This window comes from Glycine soja, chromosome 19, assembly GCF_004193775.1.
Source record: "Glycine soja cultivar W05 chromosome 19, ASM419377v2, whole genome shotgun sequence".
Taxonomy (NCBI): Eukaryota; Viridiplantae; Streptophyta; class Magnoliopsida; order Fabales; family Fabaceae; genus Glycine; species Glycine soja.
Window position 1 is genome coordinate 2,757,095 of NC_041020.1, and position 23,211 is coordinate 2,780,305.

The 23,211-nt window shown below is 34.2% G+C and overlaps 1 protein-coding gene across 2 annotated transcripts; it reads right to left on the reverse strand.

The window, feature by feature from the left end:
- Positions 1-10,585: 10,585 nt before the first annotated feature.
- On the reverse strand, positions 10,586-21,969 carry LOC114400190 (RNA-directed DNA methylation 4). Of its 2 annotated transcripts, XM_028362514.1 has the most exons (11): positions 21,566-21,649; positions 20,292-20,505; positions 19,430-19,991; positions 15,212-15,300; positions 14,907-14,981; positions 14,682-14,723; positions 12,780-12,931; positions 11,646-11,773; positions 11,327-11,405; positions 11,176-11,249; positions 10,586-11,087 (listed from the first exon to the last, which is right to left on the reverse strand). In XM_028362514.1, the coding sequence occupies exons 3-11, from the start codon at positions 19,632-19,634 to the stop codon at positions 10,834-10,836; spliced, it is 1,098 nt and encodes a 365-aa protein (XP_028218315.1). In that variant the 5' UTR covers positions 19,635-19,991; positions 20,292-20,505; positions 21,566-21,649; the 3' UTR covers positions 10,586-10,833. The 2 variants fall into 2 exon arrangements, with proteins under 2 accessions (XP_028218315.1, XP_028218316.1); XM_028362515.1 differs by lacking the exons at positions 19,430-19,991; positions 20,292-20,505 and adding an exon at positions 21,730-21,969.
- Between the last annotated feature and the right edge of the window lie 1,242 nt (positions 21,970-23,211).

Below are 23,211 nucleotides of genomic sequence, written 5' to 3' on the forward strand. Positions count from 1 at the left end.
AACAAGAGCAAGCCTTTGCTTTGCTCAAAGAAAAGCTTACTAGGCACCTGTTCTAGCTCTTCCTGACTTTTCTAAAAATTTTGAGCTAGAATGTGATGCCTCTGGAGTGGGAGTTAGAGCTTTCTTGTTACAAGGTGGGCACCCTATTGATTATTTTAGAGAAAAATTTCATGGTGCCACCCTCAACTACCCCACCTATGATAAAGAGCTTTATGATTTAATAAGAGCCTTCCGAACTTGGGAACATTATCTTGTTTCCAAGGAATTTTTCATTCATAGTGATCATCAATCACTTAAGTACATTAGAGGGCAAAGCAAGTTAAACAAAAGGCATGCAAAATGGGTAGAGTACCTACAACAATTTCCATATGTTATCAAATACAAAAAGGGGAAAACAAATGTGGTAGTTGATGCCCTCTCTAGGAGACACACATTTTTTTGCTCCCTATGAGCTCAAATTTTAGAACTTGATAACATTAGGGACTTTTATGCTTTAGATGAACATTTCTCTCCCATTTATGAGAGTTGTGGGAAAAAGGCCCAAGATGGATTCTATTTGGCTGAGGGGTATTTGTTCAAAGAGGGAAAGCTTTGCATACTCCAAGGATCCATTAGGAAATTACTTGTGAAGGAGAGCCATGAGGGTGGGCTCATGGGCCACTTTGGGATAGACAAGACCCTTGTCTTACTCAAAGAAAAGTTTTATTGGCCCCATATGAAGAAATATGTCCATAAGCATTGCACTAGGTGTGTGGCTTGTTTATAAGCCAAGTCTAGGGTGCTGTCTCATGGGCTATACACACCCTTACCCATTCTATTTGCACCTTGGGTAGACATTTGTATGGACTTTGTCCTTAGGCTTCCTAGAACCTAAAGAGGTGTAAACTCTATCTTTGTGGTGGTGGATAGGTTTAGCAAGATGGCACACTTTATACCTTGCCACAAGATGGATGATGCTTCCCACATCTCAAAACTCTTTTTTAGGGAAGTTGTCAGACTCCATGGTTTGCCTAGGACTATTGTGTCAGATAGAGATGCTAAGTTCCTTAGCCACTTTTGGAAAACATTATGGGCTAAGTTAGGAACTAAGCTTCTTTTCTCTACCACTTGTTATCCACAAACTGATGGGCAAACAGAGGTAGTTAATAGGTCTTTATCCACCCTTTTAAGGGCTCTTCTGAAAGGCAACCATAAGTCTTGGGATGAGTATCTTCCTTATGTAGAATTTGCCTACAACAAGGGGGGTTCATAGAACCACCAAGCAATCCCCTTTTGGGGTTGTCTATGGGTTCAATCCCTTAACACCCTTAGACCATATTCCCCTCCCACTTGACACTTCTTTTATACATAAAGAAAGGGAATCTAAGTCAGAGTTTGTAAAGAAGTTGCATGAGAGGATTAATAACCAAATAGAGAACCAAACAAAGGTGCATTCAACTAAAGGCAATAGAGGAAGAAAGGAGCTAGTTCTTAATAAGGGGGATTGGGTTTGGCTCCATCTTAGGAAGGATAGATTCCTTAATAAAAGTAAATTCAAGCTTACCTTTTCAGGTCTTGGAGAGGATCAATAACAATGCCTATAGGTTGGACCTCCCAAAAGAGTATGGAGTCAACACCACTTTTAATATTTCTGATTTAATTCCTTTTGCAGGTAGAGCTGATATTGAGGAGGAGGAACCAATAGATTTGAGATCAAATCTTGTTCAAGGGGGAGGGGATGATGCAATCCTTTCTAGGAAGGTACCAGTTACCATAGCCATGAGCAAGAGGCTCCAAGAAGATTGGGCTAGAGCTGCTAAAGAAGGCCCTAGGGTTCTCATGAACCTTAGGGTAGATTTTTGAGCCCATGGGCCAAGGTTGGGTCCACTCTTCTTTGTAAATATTAGAATATTTTTCCCTTCTTTTGGGCCTTGTATTTTAGTCATTCTAGTTGTATAGGGTTTTAGCCTTGTATTTCAGCATTTTGAATAGTCTTTGTAGTAGGGACTTTTTTTTTGTAATTTCATGTATTTTTGGCATGGGGTGAGCTTAGCTATTATATGGGGTGTGTAGCTAAGCTTTAGCTTCTCATCTCAAGGAGGTGAGCTTAGCTATTAGAGAGGTGTGTGTAGCTAAGCTCTAGCTTTTTTAGGAATCTACTCAAGGAAGTTTCTCAAGGAAGCTTTTCAAGGAGGCTTCTCAAGGAGGTGGACTTAGTTATTAGAGGGGTGTGTGTAGCTAAGATCTAGCTTCTCAAGGAAGTTTCTCAAAGAAGTTTCTCAAGGAAGTTTTCTCAAGAAAGCTTCTCAAGGAAGCTATCTAGTATATAAATAGAAGCATGTGTAACACTTGTTGTAACTTTGATGAATGAAAGTCTTGTTAGACACACTTCAAAGTTTTACTTCTCTCCCTTTTTTCTTCCTTCAATTCCGTGCTCCCCCCTCTCTCTTTCTTTCTCTCTCTTTCTTTTCCTCCATTAAACCATCCTCTTCAAGCTTCTTATCCAAGGCATATTCTTGGTGGTGAAGCTCCTTCTTTCATAGCTTATTCCCTAGTGGATGGTGTCTCCTCTCTCCTCTTCTCCTTTAATTTTCACTGCATCTCCATGGTGGAAAATCACCATTGAAAGGACCTCATTGAAGCTCAAAGATCCAACCTCTATAGAAGCTCCACAAGCAAGCTTGCATCATATACTACCACTGCAGACACACCTACACAAACATGTGCGCATCCACCACCAATTTCTGCCAACTCTTTGAATTTGGAGGGGTTTTATAAATACCTCGATGAAGCAATGAACCTTGAATCGAGTTTTAAGAACCCCCCCCCCCCACCCCATTATATTTTATTGCTATTTTATTATTTAATGATTCGTAGTCATCATGTGTGTTTTTCAATTGTTGTATTTTTGAGTTATCATCATGTGTGTTTTAATGCCAAAAGTTTGAAGTATAGATTGAAATCTTGAAGTGTTGGCATTTTTTTCTTGTTTTTGGCCACTTCGTTAATGCGTTTGAGAGTCAAATAGAGATTTGAAAGTTATCTTAATGGCTTCATTGACATAAAAACTATGTGAATGAAACATTATTTTAACCAAATCAACTGATACAAATAACAATATAAGTGTCAAAAGTTGCCCTCATGGATTTAAATCTTCAAGTCTTGGTAAAACAATTTTGTTTTTGGCCACTTTGCTAATGCGTTTGAGGACCGAATTAAGACCCAAAAGTTTTCTTAGTGGCTTAATTGACACGAAAACTATGGGAATAAAATATTATTTTAACCAAAACAACTGATACTAATAACAACCTAAGTGCCAAAAGTTGCCCTCATGGATTGAAATCTTTTAAGTCTTAGTAATTTTTCTTGTTTTCGACCACTTTCTTAATGTGTTTGAGGGTTGAATTGAGACCTAAAAGTTATCTTAATGACTTCATTGACATGAAAAATATTGTAATGAAACAATATTTTAACCAAAAAGTTGATACTAATAACAATATAACTACCAAAAGTTGTCCTCATGAATTGAAATCTTCAAGTCTTAGTAATTTTTTCTTGTTTTTGGCCACTTTGTTAATGCATTTGAGGGACAAATAGAGACCCAAAAGCTGTCTTAATGGCTCTTATTGATATGAAAACTATAGGAATGAGAGATTACTTTAACAAAAACAATTGATACTATTAACAATCTAAGTGCCAAAAGTTACCCCCATGGATTGACATCTTCAAGTCTTAGTAATTTTTTCTTGTTTTTTCTCTAATTCTCAACCTCAACCCATATGTCTACCACACAAACCCTAACCCTAGTATACTAACTAATACATTGACACTAAAAGTCACCCTAGCCCTAACCTTAGGTCATAAACCCTTAAATCTGACCCTAGACCATACACTTAAGATAAAAGAGAACTTCTTTTCTCTGATCTTTCTTCTTTTCTTCTTTTTCTCACGTGCATAGGTTCCAATGCTTTAGATCGTCATTTATTCAAATCAGGAAATTCAATGCTTCAAAACCTCATTTATTCATGTCAGGTAATCCAATGCTTCAAACCCTAACCCTAGGTTATAAACCTTTAACCTTGACCCCAATATATAGAAGTCATATTCACCTTCGTTTAATACATTCGCATAGCACTTTCTTGCTCTATTACTTTCTTCCAACTTCGAAAACACAAACCCTCTATCATATTTCTTTCTCTATAACACAACATGTGTTCCTCATCTATCAAATGGTTAGTGCACTACAATGGTCAAATATTCAAAACAGATGAAGGGGATACATTTCAATGCCCTCAGCCATTATTCTTTCAAACAAAGTAAGGTTTGACACTTGAAGCCTTGAAAAGAAAAATCCATGAAAGGCTCTGTCTTCAACCATTGGACCAAGTATTCGATATTTCATTCCGATACCCATAAGTAATGGGGCGTGGAATGCTCAAGATTACAACAGTGCAACTTGTTGATGATGAAGACATCAAAGGTATGATTTTTGTTATTCGCCAAAGTGAGATACTTCAATGATGTGAATTGTAACAAAATTTATTTGAGCCAAACACATATTCTTTTACCCAACTTCTTTCTGCACCATTTTCCACCAATTTTTTAAACTCACAAGAATTTGATGCTATTAAGGATCAACCTCACCCGTATTTGAGTATCCCTCCAATAGAGCCTACCTCATCAACCCAACCAAATGAGCTTGAGTTTACAATAGAGTTTGTCTTACCTAACAAAGAACTTGATTCCTTTAGTGAGGACGAAGATGATGTTCTACACAATCAACCCTAAGAGGAAGATGATGAGGAAAAAGTTGTGCCTGTTTCACCAATAACAATTGTACCACCATACTACATACCACCACACATGCAAAACTTTGAAGAATGTACTTTTCATAGATTTTTAATCCGGTGGGGACTCTCTTTGAAGGGATGTGCTTTCTAACAAAACAAAAAGTACAACATGCTTTGCTGTAGTATCATGTGAGCAAAAGAGCTAACTACAAGACACAACTACCGAACCCAACAAAGCTAATTGTCATTTGTAATGATGATAGTTGTGCTTGGAGGTGCAAGACATCATACATCCTTGAAAGTAAGCAGTGGAAAATAAGAAAGCTCTACAAACCCCATACATGTTCAAATCCATAAATCTCATAAGATCATGCAAAGTTTTCATATTTTCTCATCAGTAAAAGCATCCACAACTTGATTGAAAATGATCCATGAACTTCATTGCTACCCTTGATAGCACACATCAAAAGCACTGAAGGATACACCACCATGCACTGCAAAGCATGGTTGGGAAAGCAAAAAGCTATTGAAAACATCTACACCAACTGGGAAAGATTGTATCACGATTTACCGAGATTATTGCAAGTTAAGCAGCAATTTCTTCCTGGTATGGTCGCGGGGAAGGAAACACTGCCAATGCCACCACAAGAAAGTCAAGCAGTAGAGGGTTTTGTGATGTTCTATCATCTTTTTTAGAGTTTCAGACTGTGTATCAATGGGTTTCAATATTGCAAGCTCATGGTTTAGGTCGATGGAACATAATTGTACGGTAAGTACAAGAGGACCCTCCTAGTGGAAATTTCACAAGATGGAAACAATAAAATCCCTCCAATAGTCTTTGTTGTTGTCGAGAGTGAATCAGTGAAAGCATTGCTCTTCTTCCTGCAAAATTTAAAAAGGCATGCCACCCCACAACATGGTCTACGTTTGATTTCAAACAGACACGAGTCAATAAAAAGTGTCTACTCAAGACGTGATAATGGATGGATGACACAGAATTTTGTGCATGTTTTATGCATTCGACACATTGCACAAAATTACATGATGAGGTATAAGAACAATGCCATCAAAAAACTAATTATCAATATGGGTGAGTGTCAAACTTCTTTCTCTTCATATTAAATATCACTTCATTTGCATTATTTAGAATATTGAAATTATATGTTTATAACTACTCAACATATGCAAGGATAAAACCTACATTCAATCACCACTACAACATTCTGAGAGAGGAAGTAGATATTGATCAAGCAATTAATTGGCTCAATGAGATTTCACGAGAAAAATGGACTTTCCATGGCATGGTGGCTGACGATGGGAGCACATGACCACCAATCTTTCTGAGTCAATTAATTTGGTACTCAAGAAATCTACCAATAGGTGTGCTAGTAAAATCAACATACCTAGGTGTAATGCATTGTTCAACAAAAGAGGGAGAGCAGCTGCAGCAATGCTTGCATCTAGCCAAGTTTATATGCAAGTACTAAACAAGACCATCGAAGACGCACAGAGAAAGGCAAATACTCACAATATTCTTAAGTTCAATCGATGCTACACACGATTCTTGGTCTAGGAGACAATAAACCCAAGAAAGAATCAGCCCGGTGGAGATTTCATGAATAGTCTAGATGAAAGATATTCTAAGGGTCATTCTGTCTCCTCTCATATCCACACCGAAATGGATATTTGAGAACCGGATCAACCAAGGTGATGTTTCTTGTGTCACATCCCAAGCCATTCAAAGAAAAATTGTCCACATGGTGTAGGCTCAAGCCAACAACGTTGAATTTATGTCATATTCCTTCTATTTAAAAAAATTTGTTGTACTGTTTCAAATTTAAATATTTAAGTTCAATTCAACTTGTTGCTACATTTTTATCTTCTTTTGCTCATTTAATTTTCTAACAAAAATAAAATTAAATTAAAATTTTAATATAAAATAAAATATATAAGTTTGATAGGATTTATGATATGATAAGAAAAGAAATGTGTAAAAAAAATTAAATGTGTTAATAAGTATGGAATGAAATGTAAGGATTGTGTTTGGTCTATTATCTGTTATAGATTTTTTTTTAGGTTTGATTTAATCTATTTAAAAGTTAAATTTGGTCTATTAATCTATTCAAAGATCTATTTTATACTAATGTTTTTATACAAGTCTAATTTTCATTATATTGGACAATAGACTCATAAACATTAAGAAGAAAAAAAATCCATGTAAAACAAACTATAATCTATAAAAATCAAAATTATGTAGTAGAAGTATCATCTTAAAATTGTTTTTTAACAACACTTTCTTTTAAATCAACTTTGTTTCATTTTACTAAATTATTTTAAAATAAATATATTCAATAATTGTAATATGAATTATAAAACAAAATATGTGAAAAAAAATATAATACAAAATAACTATATTTTAAAATCAATCTATTTAAAAAATAAATAAATAAAAACCGCAATATGAATTCTTTTCCTGGGAACCGATTTCATAACATTGATATGAAAAGAAAAAAAACACACTTTATGAAATTGGTTCAACTGGCATTTATTTTTTTTTTACAACACACATTATGAAATCTATTATCCAGGAAAAATATAATTGTTCACGTTAAGAAATTGATTCTCCATAAATTAATTTCTTAACGTTGATATGAAAAAAAGAACACACTTTATGAAATCAGTTCAACTGAACATTTATTTTTTTTATAACACATTATGAAATCTGTTCTTCAGGAAAAATATAATATTCCATGTTAAGAAATCTATTATGTAGAAGCATACTTAATATGAAGTTTTGATGAAGCCATAAGACAAGCACTTCTCAAGTTCAATCCAAGTCAAGAACTCAAAAATTCATGATAAATGATGAAATTAGTCCTTAGAGTCTTAGACAACATTCTTTACTTGATGATCCAAAAGGTTTGGCCAAAGGACATTTTCCAAAGAGCTTTTTAAAATTTCAAAAGTATGATATTTACTCTCTAGTAATCGATTACCAGAGGATGTAATCGATTACCAGTGGCCAAAGTAGTTTTTGAAATGTTCTTAAAATTTTGAATTTGATTTTAAAAGCATGTAATCGATTACACAAGGCTTGTAATCGATTACCAGCAGTTGAAAACTGTTTATAACAGCTATTAGAAATTTGAATTCAAATTTTAAAGCATGTAATCGATTACACAAGGCTTGTAATTGATTACCAATAAGTAATTTTCGAAAATAACTCCCAAGAGTCACATATGTTCAAAAGAGTTTTGAATGGTCATCAAAGGCCTATAAATAAGTGACTTGGGACAGAAAATTCCTCAGAGAGTTTTTCTGAACTAAAATGTCTTATCCTCTCAAAAAGATTCCTTGGTCAAACACTTGCATATTCAATAAGGAATCTTGATTGATCTTCAATTGTAATATCCTTCTCTTAAAGAGAGAAAATTCTTCTTATTCAAAGAGGTTGATTAAGGGACCGAAGGTCTCTTAAGTTGTAAGGATTTCTGAACACCAGGGAAGGGTTGTCCCTGTATGGTTCAGACTTTGTAAAAGACATTTTACAAGATGGTGGAAATCTCAAGTGGGTTGCTTGGGAACTACTAGACGTAGGCACAGGGCATGGCCTAACCAGTATAAAATCTGAGTTTGCATTCCCTCTTCCCTTAAACTTTTTTTGTTTATTGCTATTTATCTTTTGCTTTAAAGAAGTTTATTTTGAATTGCCTTTTGAGTAATTCATATTAAGGGTGCATTGTCAATCCAAAAAGAGAGAGTGAAATTTTTAATTAAGGATTAGTTTTTGTAACTTAATTCAACCCTCCTTTCTTAAGATAACTAAGGCCACTTGTCTGACAAATTCTCCATAAATTAATTTCGTAACCTAAATAGTAAAATGTATCATCCATGTAAAAAAAATCACTTGTATTTTTTGCATAAATAATTATTTTTTTGTATTATTTATGTCCAAAAATATATTTCTTAATGCTCATATCTGCGTTCATATGTCAATTTTTGCTACTAAATTTTGTACTTCAAAATATCCATTTAAATTCTATTAACTCTAAATTTTTTTAGGATCTCTTAAGCACTCCAATGAGACCTAAACCTCCACTTTGTTAGATGATAGTCATTGAAAGTGAAAAGAAAACTACCTATAGACAAGATATCTGATGAGGAAGTTGTTAGGAATTTTATAATTCCTAATTAATTAATATGGACTGCAGATTATATTATATCATTTATATTAATTATTTATATTTATATGGGTTCAATTTAAAGTGATCTAATTCAATGAATCTATTAGACTACCCAAAAGATTGATATGGACTTAATGAGAGGAAACTAGTTTGGCCCATTAAGAGATAATAGAAACCTTAATATGTTAAAACGTAAGGTATGGTTATGGTCCCCAATACATCAAATCAAGAAACAGTTTCTCCTCTACCTATTTGAAGAGAAAACGAAGGTCTCATAAGGAAGAAAGTGATTTGGTTGAGAAAGTTCATTAAACCAATTGTTCGTGACCGTTATAAGATTCCATTGCGTGTTAATCAAGTTCTATGGATCAAGGTATTCTTTAAAACCTTTTAATAATCTAACCTAATATGTTTTGGTGTTCATTGGATATTTTATAAAGTTTATTAAAAATTCCAACAGAAGTAGCGTAGTAGAGTATTTGCTTCAAAACTCTCCCATGGCCAGAGTTGAGATATCATAACAAGTGCTTAAAGTGATGTACATGCTTTGAAGTTTGTTGCCTAGTTCGGATTTCTTATAGATGATTGTAATTATGATATAGGTTTTGTAAAGAGACAATTTGCTCATGAATTGGCTAGGGTGGCTCCATCTTGTCTCGTCTCTATAATTTATATCATGCTATTCCATGTATTAAGACTATTATTATGAATGAAATGATGAGTATTTCAGTAAAAATAAATAAATAAGCAAGTGATATCCATGCTTTAGGGATTTTTTCATAGTAGTCTGATTTTCCTTATTCACTGGTGGGCCTGTGTCCTAGATGCTCTGCGTTTTACAGCATGTTGGAGAAGGATGGTAAGTAAAATATTCTGTTTACAAAAAGAATGGAGGCAGTATAGTTTTACATTACAAATATTTTTTACATCATATTTATTACAAGATAATCCTTGAAGAACAAAAAAGCTGAAGAAAAAAGGTCATGAAACAAACTGAAGAATCTAAATTGACTTTGCTTGTTGTATCTGCTGCCATTGTCAAAATTGTAGAAATGCTTCCTTCTTCTACTAAGAATTTAGAAATGTATTCTTTAAATCCCAAAACTGGTTTCATATATGGGTAATTGGTTTGCAGATACTTCTAAACGAAATTATTAGATGATTTCTTTTATTTTTCCAATTTTCCCTTTTCTTATTAAAAAAATTACATATAAGCATTGCTAAATCATCATTTTATACAAGTGGAAAAAAAAAAAAGTGTACGAGTGACTGTTCCTGTGTGAGTATTCAAATATCAGGACTCAAAAATTAAACCCACTAGGTGTTCATGTTTTTTAATTTTTAGAGTTAATGTTATATATAGTTAATGTGATTTACTATCAATATAACTAACGTAGTTAATTGAGAATCGAAATAAAATAGTGAAATAATTTGCAACAGTAATTAAGAAAATTAAAAAAAAAAAAAAGCAAATAGAGAAATGTGAGGAGCCTAAATGGTAAAGTAGGGAGTTAAACATGATAAAATTGAGAAAGAATGTGTAAAAACTAAAATGATATCACCATTTACTATTGTTGTAGATTCTAATATCTAAAGGCATATAAATTTCAGTGACAAGCTTTTACCAAAGAATAATATAAATAAACAAGTAACGATAGAAAACTTAAAGAAACCAGCGTGTAAATGCCATTTTTGTAAGCATTCTAGCTCAAATTTCAACATAAAACTAATAGGTCCATAAAAAATGCCTTAAAGCATCCCTTATAATAGCAAAAAAGCCTGTCTAGTTGGATGGCTCCGGCATGGTAGGTTTGATTTTGTTCCTACAACATTTTTACCCCATCAGATTTACATTTTGCAAAATAAAACTAAAGCCAACTTCATCGGTACGACCACCTCCAATTTTCATCATCCATATGCTCAACATCATCACTATGAGCACCTTCATATTCATCAAAATCCTCATCATATAATGGATCAGCATCATCTTCAGAAAAACCATGTTCTATATTCTCATCTGATGATTCACTGCTCGTGTTGCCATCCTCACGTTCTGATTCATTCTCAGAATTTTCATCCTCTTCATCCTCTTCAGAAACCTCATCTGGATAATCATTCAGTGGATTGTTTTCAGCTGTAACCAACAAATGTAATAGATTCTTTAACCATTTGTGATTTTGCATTAAAGAATAATGATGAGAAAAGGTAGATTAGCTAAATACCATTTGAGTCATCAGATTCATAATCTGAATGCTGTGTCCCATCATAATAGTCCTCCTCCTCATCAACTTGAACTCTGAGCCAATGATAACCGACAGTGTCAAGAAGCAAGAAAATACAAAACCTAATTGAACAAGTATTGACAATACTCACAGTGGATATGAACACGAAGAATCATCAATGTTTATATCCATCTCATCTTTCACGGTGTAGAGGTCGTACACATAATTTTCTGTGTATGTCACAAAAAACAATGCATCGCAGCCAATTAATTAAACAAAAAAAAAAGGTCAGCATTTATTGAAGTGTCAACATCAATGATAAAATTTCACAAGATAACTCTAAAATATAACTATTGTATGATAAACAAGAATAAGAAAATGTGTTTTCCTCCACTCATCTGTCAGTTATTTAAATAAAGGTTAGGCAAAAAGTAGCAATTTTTAATGGTACTTAGCAACTAAATAACTACCTTCTTTGGAATGACCAACCAACTGAGCAATCAAATCAGTTTCAACCTCTGCAGCCGCATTAGGAATAAACTCTCTCAGTAAAGGGAGGTAACTAGACAAAAGTCGTTGATCCTCCAATGACATTTCTCTGCATTGATAACAAGAAATGTGGTTTCCCATGATAATTATCAAAACAAAGGATAACAAAAACTCGGATGGAACAGTGTTGTTAAATGGCTACCATGACAGTATGGCATGGAAAAAATACAATAAGATAACATAGGTCATGGCATGGCTGTGTTTCATATGGTGGGCCATGGCAGCACCATTCTCAGTGACCACGGCACAGGTGGTGATTATGGCAGAAATAGCCCACAAAAAGAATGAAAAACAAAAGATGTGTCCAGTTGACCCTAAATAATAGAAATCTCACTCACTACTCCAGCTTCCCTATAAATAACAAAAGACTCACATCCCCAGCCTTCTTACTCCACCATTCCATTTTCGCTCAAGTTTTCCATCTCTCTTCCATCTATAGCAACAGGGACCTCCATCAACCCAACTCTAACTCTGGCAACTAACATCTCTGTTCTGTTTTTCTCCCTCTGTATATCCCTTTTATCTTCACTTTCTATTTTCTGTTTATATTCTGCTCTATTTTTGCCTCTATTTTTGTTCTCGCCTCTCTCTGCTTTGTTTGTATTCTGCCCGTTTTATCTTTTTCATTTTTTTAATTCTGTTACTGTGTTTTTCTTACACCTATTATCCTTGTGATCTTGTTTGTTTTTATTTTGCCCTTGTGTTCTCTTGTTCCATCATGCCCTCTAGTTCTCTTAATCTCATTATGCCTCTTCACTTATTCTCATCTTTGCCAAGTGCCCACTGCCAAGTGATTTCCCTATACTTTGTCCTATTGGTTGGTTTGAGCAGTGACTCTCCTCCAGTCCTCTCTAACAATGGCAAATGAAGATTAAACTTCACAACACTCCAACAATTATAGTTCGCTTTTATTTTTCTATCAGATTCTTCAGTCATGTTTGGTTTTTTATATATATATATATATAAACTATACATTTATTGTTGCTGCCATGCTTCTGCCAGTTTCCACAGACCAAGATGTTTGCTGCCATTAACATTCTGATGGAAATACTTACTCCTGTTGCACTTCCTTATTTTTTTCTTCATTGTCAATGCGAACAATGTCATACAAGTGGCACATTTCTTGTAATGCTTTATCATGTGCTGTCCCTTTGTTTCCCTTCCTGTTTTTCCATATTTGTTCAAAGCGAGCATCTTTTGCCAAAGACTGGAAGAAAGAATAGAAAAGATGTAATTTTGCCACAAGGAAACTGACAAAATCATTTCATGTTTGTGCTGTACTCCAAAGCCAATTACTTTTGACAAATTGTAGAATTGAAATTTGTGTACTCCTAACAAAAATCTATTGCCATGACTATAAGCAAACATGTACCTAATTCATTGTCTTCTAAACAATTTCCAAACATAATACAAACCGTTAAAAGGTGAGTTATACAAGGAACAACACTCAAAATCTCAAACAAGATTTTATTGAGTAGATATTTTTAGTGAATTGATTACAACTCAAGCAGGTCAGTTGGTGATTCAGGATACCAACAAGTAAACCATGTTAGGTATAAAAGCTAAAGAAGCAGCAGTATGTCATCAACATTGGTTTCATTGTCACTCAAGATAGATGATGCAACATCAGTGGGAGGAGATATTATTACAGAAAACATAATTTCAAATATGAAAGGGGGGAGGGGGTTAAGAGGGAGGGGACCTACAGCAAAGCAGATTTTTGAAATGGAAGTCGGAAATTGAGTTTGCAAGGATATCACAATTATTAATAGACTTACATGTTTATCATCTTCTCCCTAATTAAGAATTTAATATTGGAAATAGCATTGGAGTTCTAATACAAAAATAATAACAAAAAACACATTGACTATTCTTAAATTTAGGTGCATTTACTTAAATCCTCATCCTATTTCATAAAAAAAACAAATAAAAAACATTAGTCACTGATTAATTGAGTAATGGAACAACCATATCTAACCAAAAACATAATATTATAGCATAGTGTATGCACCCATATACACCATAAAGCAATGATCAGATTTTGAACCCTGGCAGGCTGAATGAAACTTCCCAATCTTACAAATGAGTTCATATCTAGTTGAACTAATGCTTGGGGAATAATTCCAGGAATGTTGTTATTACAATTACACTGAAAATTAGCATAGGACTTTCATATCACAGTCATATCCAAAGCCTTATACAAAGAGTTTTATTGGAGGATACAGAACAGGGGAGGAGATTGCATTATACCCTGAAAAATTTAGAATAATTCAAATAAAAATGCAAAACATGTACTTTATTTACTAGCAGGAGACCTCACCTAGTAGGACAAGGCTTTGTTGTTGTTTGTTTGTTATTTTCTAGCAAGAGAATTAATTACAGAATTCTCAAAAGTCATATGAAATTGAGCTTAATAGCCTATTTTCTCAAATCTTACCATCTCAGAAACTAGGTTATTTTTCCTAATGAAGGAAACAACGTACTTTTTACCTAAAGTAATAAAATTGCAATGTTTTTGAACAGGACTAAGAATAAACTAGATCTGAGTTTGGAAAACACTCAAAATAGATGAGCGAAAATTTGCCCTACACATTAAGTTCATTAATTTAAGGTCAAGGTAATGTAGTTAAAAGCAACTAGGAAAATCAAATGAAATGAAATTCTTCAGCACAAATACAGAAGGAACAGGAAAAAACAAAAACAAAACAGTTGCAAAACTAATCACAGAATCATACAAAATTTCAGAAAGGAGGTTGTAAGATGAAAGTAGTATAAAAGGATATAAGAAGAAATGATGCAAGGGCATGTCCACATCCATAGAGAGAGAAGAGACTTCAATACAATTTCCAATAGGTTGAACAATCAAGTATATATTACCATCCCTTAAGAAAGAGCATTATGGGTATCCAAAGATGTGCACATCCATAAATATGAGTAATATAAGTCATGTAACAAACCTCCTTTTCTTGTTTAGCTTTAGACAATAGCTGATCTTGCTTCTGTAGACATTAAAAGTAGGAAATGTTGAAAGACAAAGTATAATTAGAAATGTAAGTTAATACAAAAGTACAATTAGGGTGGGCAGTTATTTGGTTACTTTAAGCAAGCACAAGCAGATGTTAGTTTGTGATTCTGCACAAGCAGATGAGAAGGGGAAGAGAAGGGAAGAAGAAAGGGCTTACATTGTCCCTGTTGAAGAATTTCTTTCTTTCCTTAATTTTTGACTTGGAATCAGATGCACCACTGGAACCAAGATCCTAAAGAAACAGACAATTTATAAGGGCACATTTATCCAGTTTATCAATGATGCTTAAAAGTTGCCACTTATTGAGAAGACCAACTCAATAAACTGAAATAAAAGATGTTGAAAATGGAGAACAAAGTGACTTAGACAAGAGAGCATCAGTCCAAAAATACACACATCATGTTGCTACTCTATATCATATGGAGAAAGAATTTGTCGCCACCGTCTAGGTGGGCAACTTACCACAAAGGATTGCACGATATCAAAGGTGACCTCAGAGCTGCTTATTGTCTCCACATGTTGCACAAAAACCTTCTTGTTATAAAATTCCACTAAAGAAGAGAGACGTAATATCAGGAGTCATGCATAATACTAAACACGCATTCAATGGAAAAAATTATTCTCTCAATTTCACAGCATTTCATTCTATGTCATTAGTCATCTCAACTCTAGCAAGACTTTTTTTATATTTTCTCCATGAGTCACTTGACAACCTTATTTTTCGATAGCACCATGACTACTTTGTTTTCTTATATACAAAAATAAATGAAAGAGAAAATGCTTATAGACACATTAAAGCAAAACCACTATCATCTAAACCATATCTCTGTCATGGTGGATGCTTGTTACAATGCATCATGTGTTAGCGGCAGATAGTAAATAGTGGTACTGTATTTCACCTTACATGACGCAATACTTTGGTGCGATGCAGGTTTGCAATAGTGCCAGTTGTGGCCAAATTTTGCTGCAAGCTAGCAGCAGGTGTGTGCAGGATGAAGCACGATTATAATTGAGATCGTCTTATCGATTACAACATCGAATAAAAATCTGAGATCATCCTTTTATATCTTTTAAGGTTTTCGGTTACCACTTAACCCCCCACCCCCCACCCACCCACAAAATTAATTATCCCTACCTATTAATTATTGTCTTTTAAACAGTTTGCAATTTTGTTTTTCATTTTTTTGTATTTTTTTTAAAACATTTCGATTACCGCTTACCCCCTCCCAATAATTGTCCCTTATTGATTATTAACTATTTTCTTTTAAACAACTGGCAATTTCGTCTTTCATTTTTTTGTATTATTTTATCTTTTAAATCTTTTCTGTTACTCACTTATGCCGCCCCTAGTAATTACTATCTTTTGTGTATTTTTCTATTTTTCAGTATTCATGAGATAAAATTATAAATTAATGCATATTGTTTCTGGACTTTCCAATAGCGGTCATCCCGCTATCTGTTATCCCACTTTAGCCTTTTAGGGGCTGGTTGCTCTACACCACTATCTGGTGCAGACTACTTAGGTTAGGTATATACTTAAAAATAGATACCTCCGAGTCATGTTAATTGCTCTCAGATAGCACAGAAAGAAACAGAAAAGTAGCAGCATGATTGCATGCCCAATAAGGAGAATGAGTAATAATCAACTTGAAAAATGAATTTGTAAGAGCCTGCCTAGGGCAAAATCAATACTCTAATACCCCCCCCCCCCCCCCCTCTCAAACTCAATGGGGTTGAGTCTTTGAAGGAGGCTCAGGTACATTGAGTTTGGACCTCAAGAAAAGAAATCTAGTCGATACTCAGCTTCAGAACTTGACCATGCAACAATCTGTTGTTTTTAGACCACCAAGAAATAAGATTAGGACCAAAATAAATGGCAACTCCTGATGTAGACCTTCAATTGTCAGGATCAGATGCCCAATCTGCATTACATATAGCTTTAATCGGAATAGGAACCCCTGGAGTAGCATCTTTGAGAAGTATGCCATGATTTAAAGAGGCTTTTAGATACCTAAGTATTCTTTTACAGCTGTCCAGTGAGTTTCAAGAGGACTAGCCATGAATTGACAGACTTTGTTTACAGCAAAACTAAGCTCAGGTCTGGTTATGGTGGAGTATCGGTGTGCTCCAACCACTGATCTATATAGATTGGGATCTGAGAATATATCTGCTCCTGTTTTAGTGAGCTTACATCCAGAAACCATGGGAGAAGCAATAGGTTGAGCCTCAGCCATTTTAGTTTTCTGTAGAAGATCTCTTATGTATTTCCTCTGAGTTAGAAGAATAGAGCCATCAGCCATAGTCTTGACTTCAATTCCCAAGAAGTAATCTAGCTTCCCAAGTTGTTTTAGAGAAAAATTAGAATGAAGCTTGACAGTAAATTGCTGGACTAGGGTGACAGAACTGCCAGTGATTATGATATCATCAACATATACCAAGGGATAAATGATATGAGAAGCATCTTTGAAAACAAAGAGAGACGGGCCACATTTGCTTGCAGAGAAGCCAAGATGCAAAAGACTGGATTTAAGTCTGTCAAACCACTGTCCTGTTATTTGCTTAAGCCCATATAGAGCTTTGTTTAGTTTACAAACTAGAGTAGTATTGGGATTTTCAAAGACTGGAGGTTGCTTCATATAAATGGTTTCTTCTAGAAAACCATTTAAGAAAGCATTATTGATATCAAGTTGAAATAGTTCCCAATTATTGGTTAGAGCCAAGGTTAGAATCAACCTTACTGTAACAGGTTTGATAACAGGAGAAAAAGTTTCACTAAAATCAGAACCAGCCCTTGATGAAACCCTTTTTCTACTAGTCAAGCTTCATACCTGTTGACAGTCCCATCTGCATTTTCCTTGACTCTGAACACCCACTCGCAGCCCACTGCTTTTCTATTAGAGGGAAGAGAAACTAAATCCCAGGTCTTGTTATGTATCAGTACCTCATATTCTTGTTTCATTGCAGTAAACCACTTTGGATCAGCCAGAGCTTGCTTTATAGACTTTGGTTCACAGTGAGCAAGTAACTAAGTTGGGTTAATTCTAGGTAAATGAATTTCAGGCTTTGATCTGGTGTGCATTGAATAGGAATTAACTGGTCTTGCAGGTGAGGAAACTGCAGGAACATTTTCTGATGCTACACTGTGTGAAGTATCAGAAAGAGACAGATCTGATGACTGAATAGAATTCTCTTGCACAGATGTAGATCCAGCTTCAATGTTAGGACTAGCAGACTCAGTTTCAATTGTAGGACTAGAATCAACATTGATATTAGGACTAGAATCAGGATTTCAATCAGCTGTGGGATTGACAGAGGAAGAACCAGCAATAGAGTAGCTGGAAGAGGATTGAGAGGGAATGAGTTGAAGGTGATAAGAGAAGTAGGGTTAATAGAAGGTGACTCAAGCTTGGAGGGAAGCAAAAACAGATACAGATAAGGAAATTTAACTTCATTGAAAACAACATCCTTGGAGATAAAGAGTTTGCCAGTAGGAGAGAGACACTTATAGTCCTTATGAGATGTGGAATATCCTAGAAAAACACTCATGAAACCTAAATTCAAGTTTGTGTCGATTGTAGGGTCTAAGAAAAGGGAAACTAACAAGAGCAACCAAAGGCTTTAAGAAAATTATAATCTGGGGGTTTATTGAATAGAACAGTGTAGGGAACATTAAAGTTCAGGGAGATGGTAGGTAATCTATTGATCAAATACACTGCTGTGGTGAAAACAAAGTCCCAGAATTTGAGAGGCAGAGAGGCTTGTTTGAGAAAAGTAAGGCCCAATTCTACAACATGACTGTGTTTCCTCTCCACTGCACCATTTTGGTCGTGTGTGAGTACATGAATATTCCATGACTTGCCAAAAAATTGGTTAGTGGTCTGAACTCCCCTCCCCATTCTGTTTGAATACTTTTTATTTTGGAATTAAACTGAAGTTCAACCATTAACTTGAAGTGTTGAAAAGCAGTGAAAGTTTCTGATTTATTTTTAAGCAAGTAAATCCATGTGAACCTAGAATAGGCATCAACAGAGGTTATATGATAGTGAAAACCATTTTTGGAAGGAATATGTGCAGGACCCCATAGATCACTATATATCAAGGGTTGATTATAAACTGTTTCAGATAAAGTGCCAGGTAATTTGTGAGACTTACCAACACAGCATGCTGCACAAAACTAAGATATTTTTATTAGAAATTGGTATCTTACAATGATTAAGAACAAGTCTCAAAACATTAGAACTAGGGTGACCCAATCTTAAGATGCCAAAGAATTTGAGAACCTGTGCTAGTACATGCACTTGCAACAGATGTAGTTTTTACATCAGAATTGAGATAATTTACATCAGAACTGGAATTATTTACAGAATTTGAAACAAAACAAGAAGCTGAACTAGCAGCAGTTGAGCCTTGGAGTTGAAGATTTGGAAAGACATAAACCATCAGGTCCTAGTGAGCCTTGAAGTAAGACTTCATTGGCTCCCTATGATTTCACAAGACAATGATTAGGATGGAATTTAAAAAATACACCATTATCCGGTGCAAATTTACTGACACTGATTAGATTTTTAGTTATAGTATGCACATGTAGAAAATGATTCAAGGATAAAGACACTTTAAGATTAATAGGAGAAATAAAAGTGGAATAACCAGTGGAATTAATGGCGAAACCTTGTCCATTACCAATATAGATTTGAACTGGACCTTCAAAAGGACAGAATAGCTGAATTTTCTGTGATTCTCTTGTCACATGAAAAGAGGCACCTGAATCTGGAATCCAGGTTGTAGAGGATCCAGGCTGAAAATTGGAGTTGCAATCATTGCACTTGGAGGCTGTTGATTCTGACTGCTCTGCATTGACCTGTTCTGATTGGTTCCTTGATTCCATGAATTTGATGATCTGAAACAATTGTTTTGTCCATAGTTATTTTGACCAGAGTTATTTCCTTGATTTGAATACTGATTTTGACCAAAAGGAATTAGTCTGAGTATTTCCTTGATTTGAAGGATCATGTAGTGTTAGTGAAGGATTCGATTGATAACTCTGATCAAACCAATAGTGACAGACAGATGCTGTATGCCAATATTTGTAACACACTTGACATTGAAAATTTGCAAAGCATCCTCCTACACGGCCACAACCGCCGCCACACCACCACGCGACCGCCTCTATTAAAACTTCCACCACGGCCAAAGTTACCACGAAAGTTCTCCGAATCATACCATTGGGAAAATTTGTTCGATGCTGCATAAGGATCAAAACCAAACGACAAAGAAGAGTTAGGGTTCACCTGAGTAAGATTAATTGAAGGCGAATCAGAAATGTGTTTTCAAAACTTTAGTAATCGAGCTTCGTGAGCTAATAGCAGCACTTCAACTTCTTCAACAGGAAGAGGTTGGAATTTATTATCGATAACTGAGATTACTGAATGGTAATCTTGCGAAAGCCCTTCAAGTATAGCATTAATGTGTTCCTGAAGAGAAATGGAACTTTCGACAAAGGCAAGTAAGTTGGAAATTTCTTTGATTCTAAGAAAAAACTTACGCATCGACTTGTCTTCAAGCATCATCTCATGCAATTCAGTTTGAAGCTGCCTTGCTTTGGCTCGCATCTGTTTGTGAAGATAATCACGGATTCATTCCCAAACCTCATACGAATGAATGCAACCAGTGATTCGAGATAAAATCAATGTAGACAGAGTCGACTGCAACCAAGTGAGAAGAACCTGATCTTCTTGTTACCACGCCTTTCTCAATTCCTGCATCACGATCTGTTTCAGTGAGAAATCGTAACGGAATTTGCGGATGCACAACAAACCTTTTAAGTTTGTGAGATTTGATGACATGCTCAATTTTCTGTCGCAAGAAGAAGAAGAGTTTGTCGCCGTTGATGATCAACTAAGCTCTCGATACCATCATAGAATTTCTAGTCTAAGAGAATAAAGAGAGAGAGTAAGGGATGAAAGGAGTAAAATGTTATTTATTAACCCAAGTCATTGAGGATTACAAAGGAGTTTATATAGACAGTTCTGTTAGAGTGTCTAACATTTATTATCTAACTAGCTTCTAATGATCAACTAAGCTCTTGATAGAAGAAGAAGAAGAAGAAGAGGAAGAAGAAAAAGAGTTTGTCGCCGTTGATGATCAACTAAGCTCTGGATACCATCATAGAATTTCTAGTCTCAGAGGATAAGGGATGAAAGGAGTAAAATGTTATTTATTAACCCAAGTCATTGAGGTTCACAAAGGAGTTTATATAGACAGTTCTGTTAGAGTGTCTAACAGTTGAATAACTGCAGCTCCTTATAATACTCTAATAACGTTTGATCATTGCTTGTAAATTGTAATAATTATGGTTATAAAAGAATAGAATTGACTGTGAGGCACTGTGATTGATTTCATAGACAAATTTGATTAATGCAGCACCACACAAATCGCATTATTCATCAATTATTGATTAAAGGTCATGGTGAGTCTTGTCTGAGACGTGCTATGTCATGGGAAACCTCCTACAGACACAAATTAACTTATAGTATAAGCGTTGTTTCCATTACTTTTCCTCTCTACCATAAACCAATGCTAGCTAAACAACTTCACGTATGTAAGTATTATCAGTTATACAGCAATGAAACACCATATAATACCCAAGAGTTCATCAAATAAGCTAACACAGATTAAGTTCTCATTAATTGGCACATTAAGTAAAAGCAATTCATAATTCGTATAATACACACACATTTACTAGCGTAAAAATATGAAGAGGCTCAACCATACATGATATAACAAATCCACAAAAGAAACAAATTAAGAGTAGCATACCCTTTTGAGCAGAATTGGAGGAGATTGATAAATTTCCAAAATCCAAGAGAGGACGCTTCAACGGCCTCTCGTTAATTTCGAGCCCTACATAGACATGCCAAAACTTCAAACCCAGATGAGACCCAGTAAATAATAAATAAATAAAAAGAAGAAGAGGGGTTTACAGAAAGCATCAAGTGGAGATTGCGAGGGCTTGCGTTTGACCCTAACCACCACGGGCTTCGGTGGTGGAGGCGTAGCCGAAGAGCTTTCGGCCATGTTCTCAGTTATAATAACTGAACTCAATTACGAACCAAATTTTTAAAGCGGTTCAAGAGCCGAACCGGTTTTTTAAGCTAATTCGGGAGAGGAAGGGTTAAAGAAATTCTAGAACAGGAATTGGAAGCAAAGTCTGATGTTATAAATTTGAAATTTGAAATAGGTTTGTCACGCTGTTATATACTAGCATTAGCATTTGTTCTGGGCGAACTTGGACCTGTCCACTAAGGTCTCCTCGACTCTACTTCGGTCCAATAGTAGTATAATTTATTGGGTTATTCTTTCTACACCCAACAAATTTCTTCTACACCCAAAATATTTTTGAAAAATTTAACTTTATTCTTTTTTACTTCTTCTTCATTCCTTCCTTTTTTTTTCTTTTCTTTGCATAACCTACTAAGTAAAAAGAAAGTAAATCTGTAATTATACTTGTACAATTATGGATTGATCAATCCATAAAAGTCGATACATTATGGATTGCTCAGTCCATAATTCTATGAATATAATTATGAATTTATTGATATCTAATTATACTTGTACAACTATAGATTGAGCAATCTCTAACATCATATACATTAAGAATAGCCCTATACATAATTATACAAGTGTAATTATATAATGATTGATTTGTAATTATACTTTTTCAATTACAAAACATTTTATCTATATTTATAGCACATAATCATAACAATGGTTATGAAAAAAATCACAATAACAGTGTAAGTAATTTTATATTTATGTAATTTCTCACTCATATAATTAATTTGAAGTAAGGGACAGAGAAAGTATGATAAAATCTTTGTTTATTTTTAAGTCTATTTTTTCTATATTAAAAAATAATCAAAAAATAATAAATATGAATTTATAATATAATATAATTATTAATTAATTAAATAATTTTATTTTATTCATTATATAATGTTAATATGTAGTAATTTTTAAATGCATTTATCATCTAAATTAATTTTTTAAAATTTATTGAAATAGTGTAGTTTTTATTAGATAGATATAGTTGCTCATTATCTTAAAATAACATTTCTAATAATTTAAAGATATAAATTTAACTATGTGATAATATTAAAGATTTGCATCGACTAATCTCATTCTATAATAAGTAGAACACTCTCATTTAATATAATTAAAATTATATATTATTATTATTATCGTCATTAAGACGGAATAAGTGAGAATGAATACTACAATTTGTAGTAGTTACATGATTTCTCATTTTATTAATTTCTCTATTTCTATTAATAAAAATATATTTTTATTAAATCAATTTTCCAAATTCTCTTTTGCAATACACCTACTTATATCTTATATAAAAAGATACTTAATACATTTGTATTTATAATGATGCTATTTTTTCTATTTTTTTAAAAAAAATT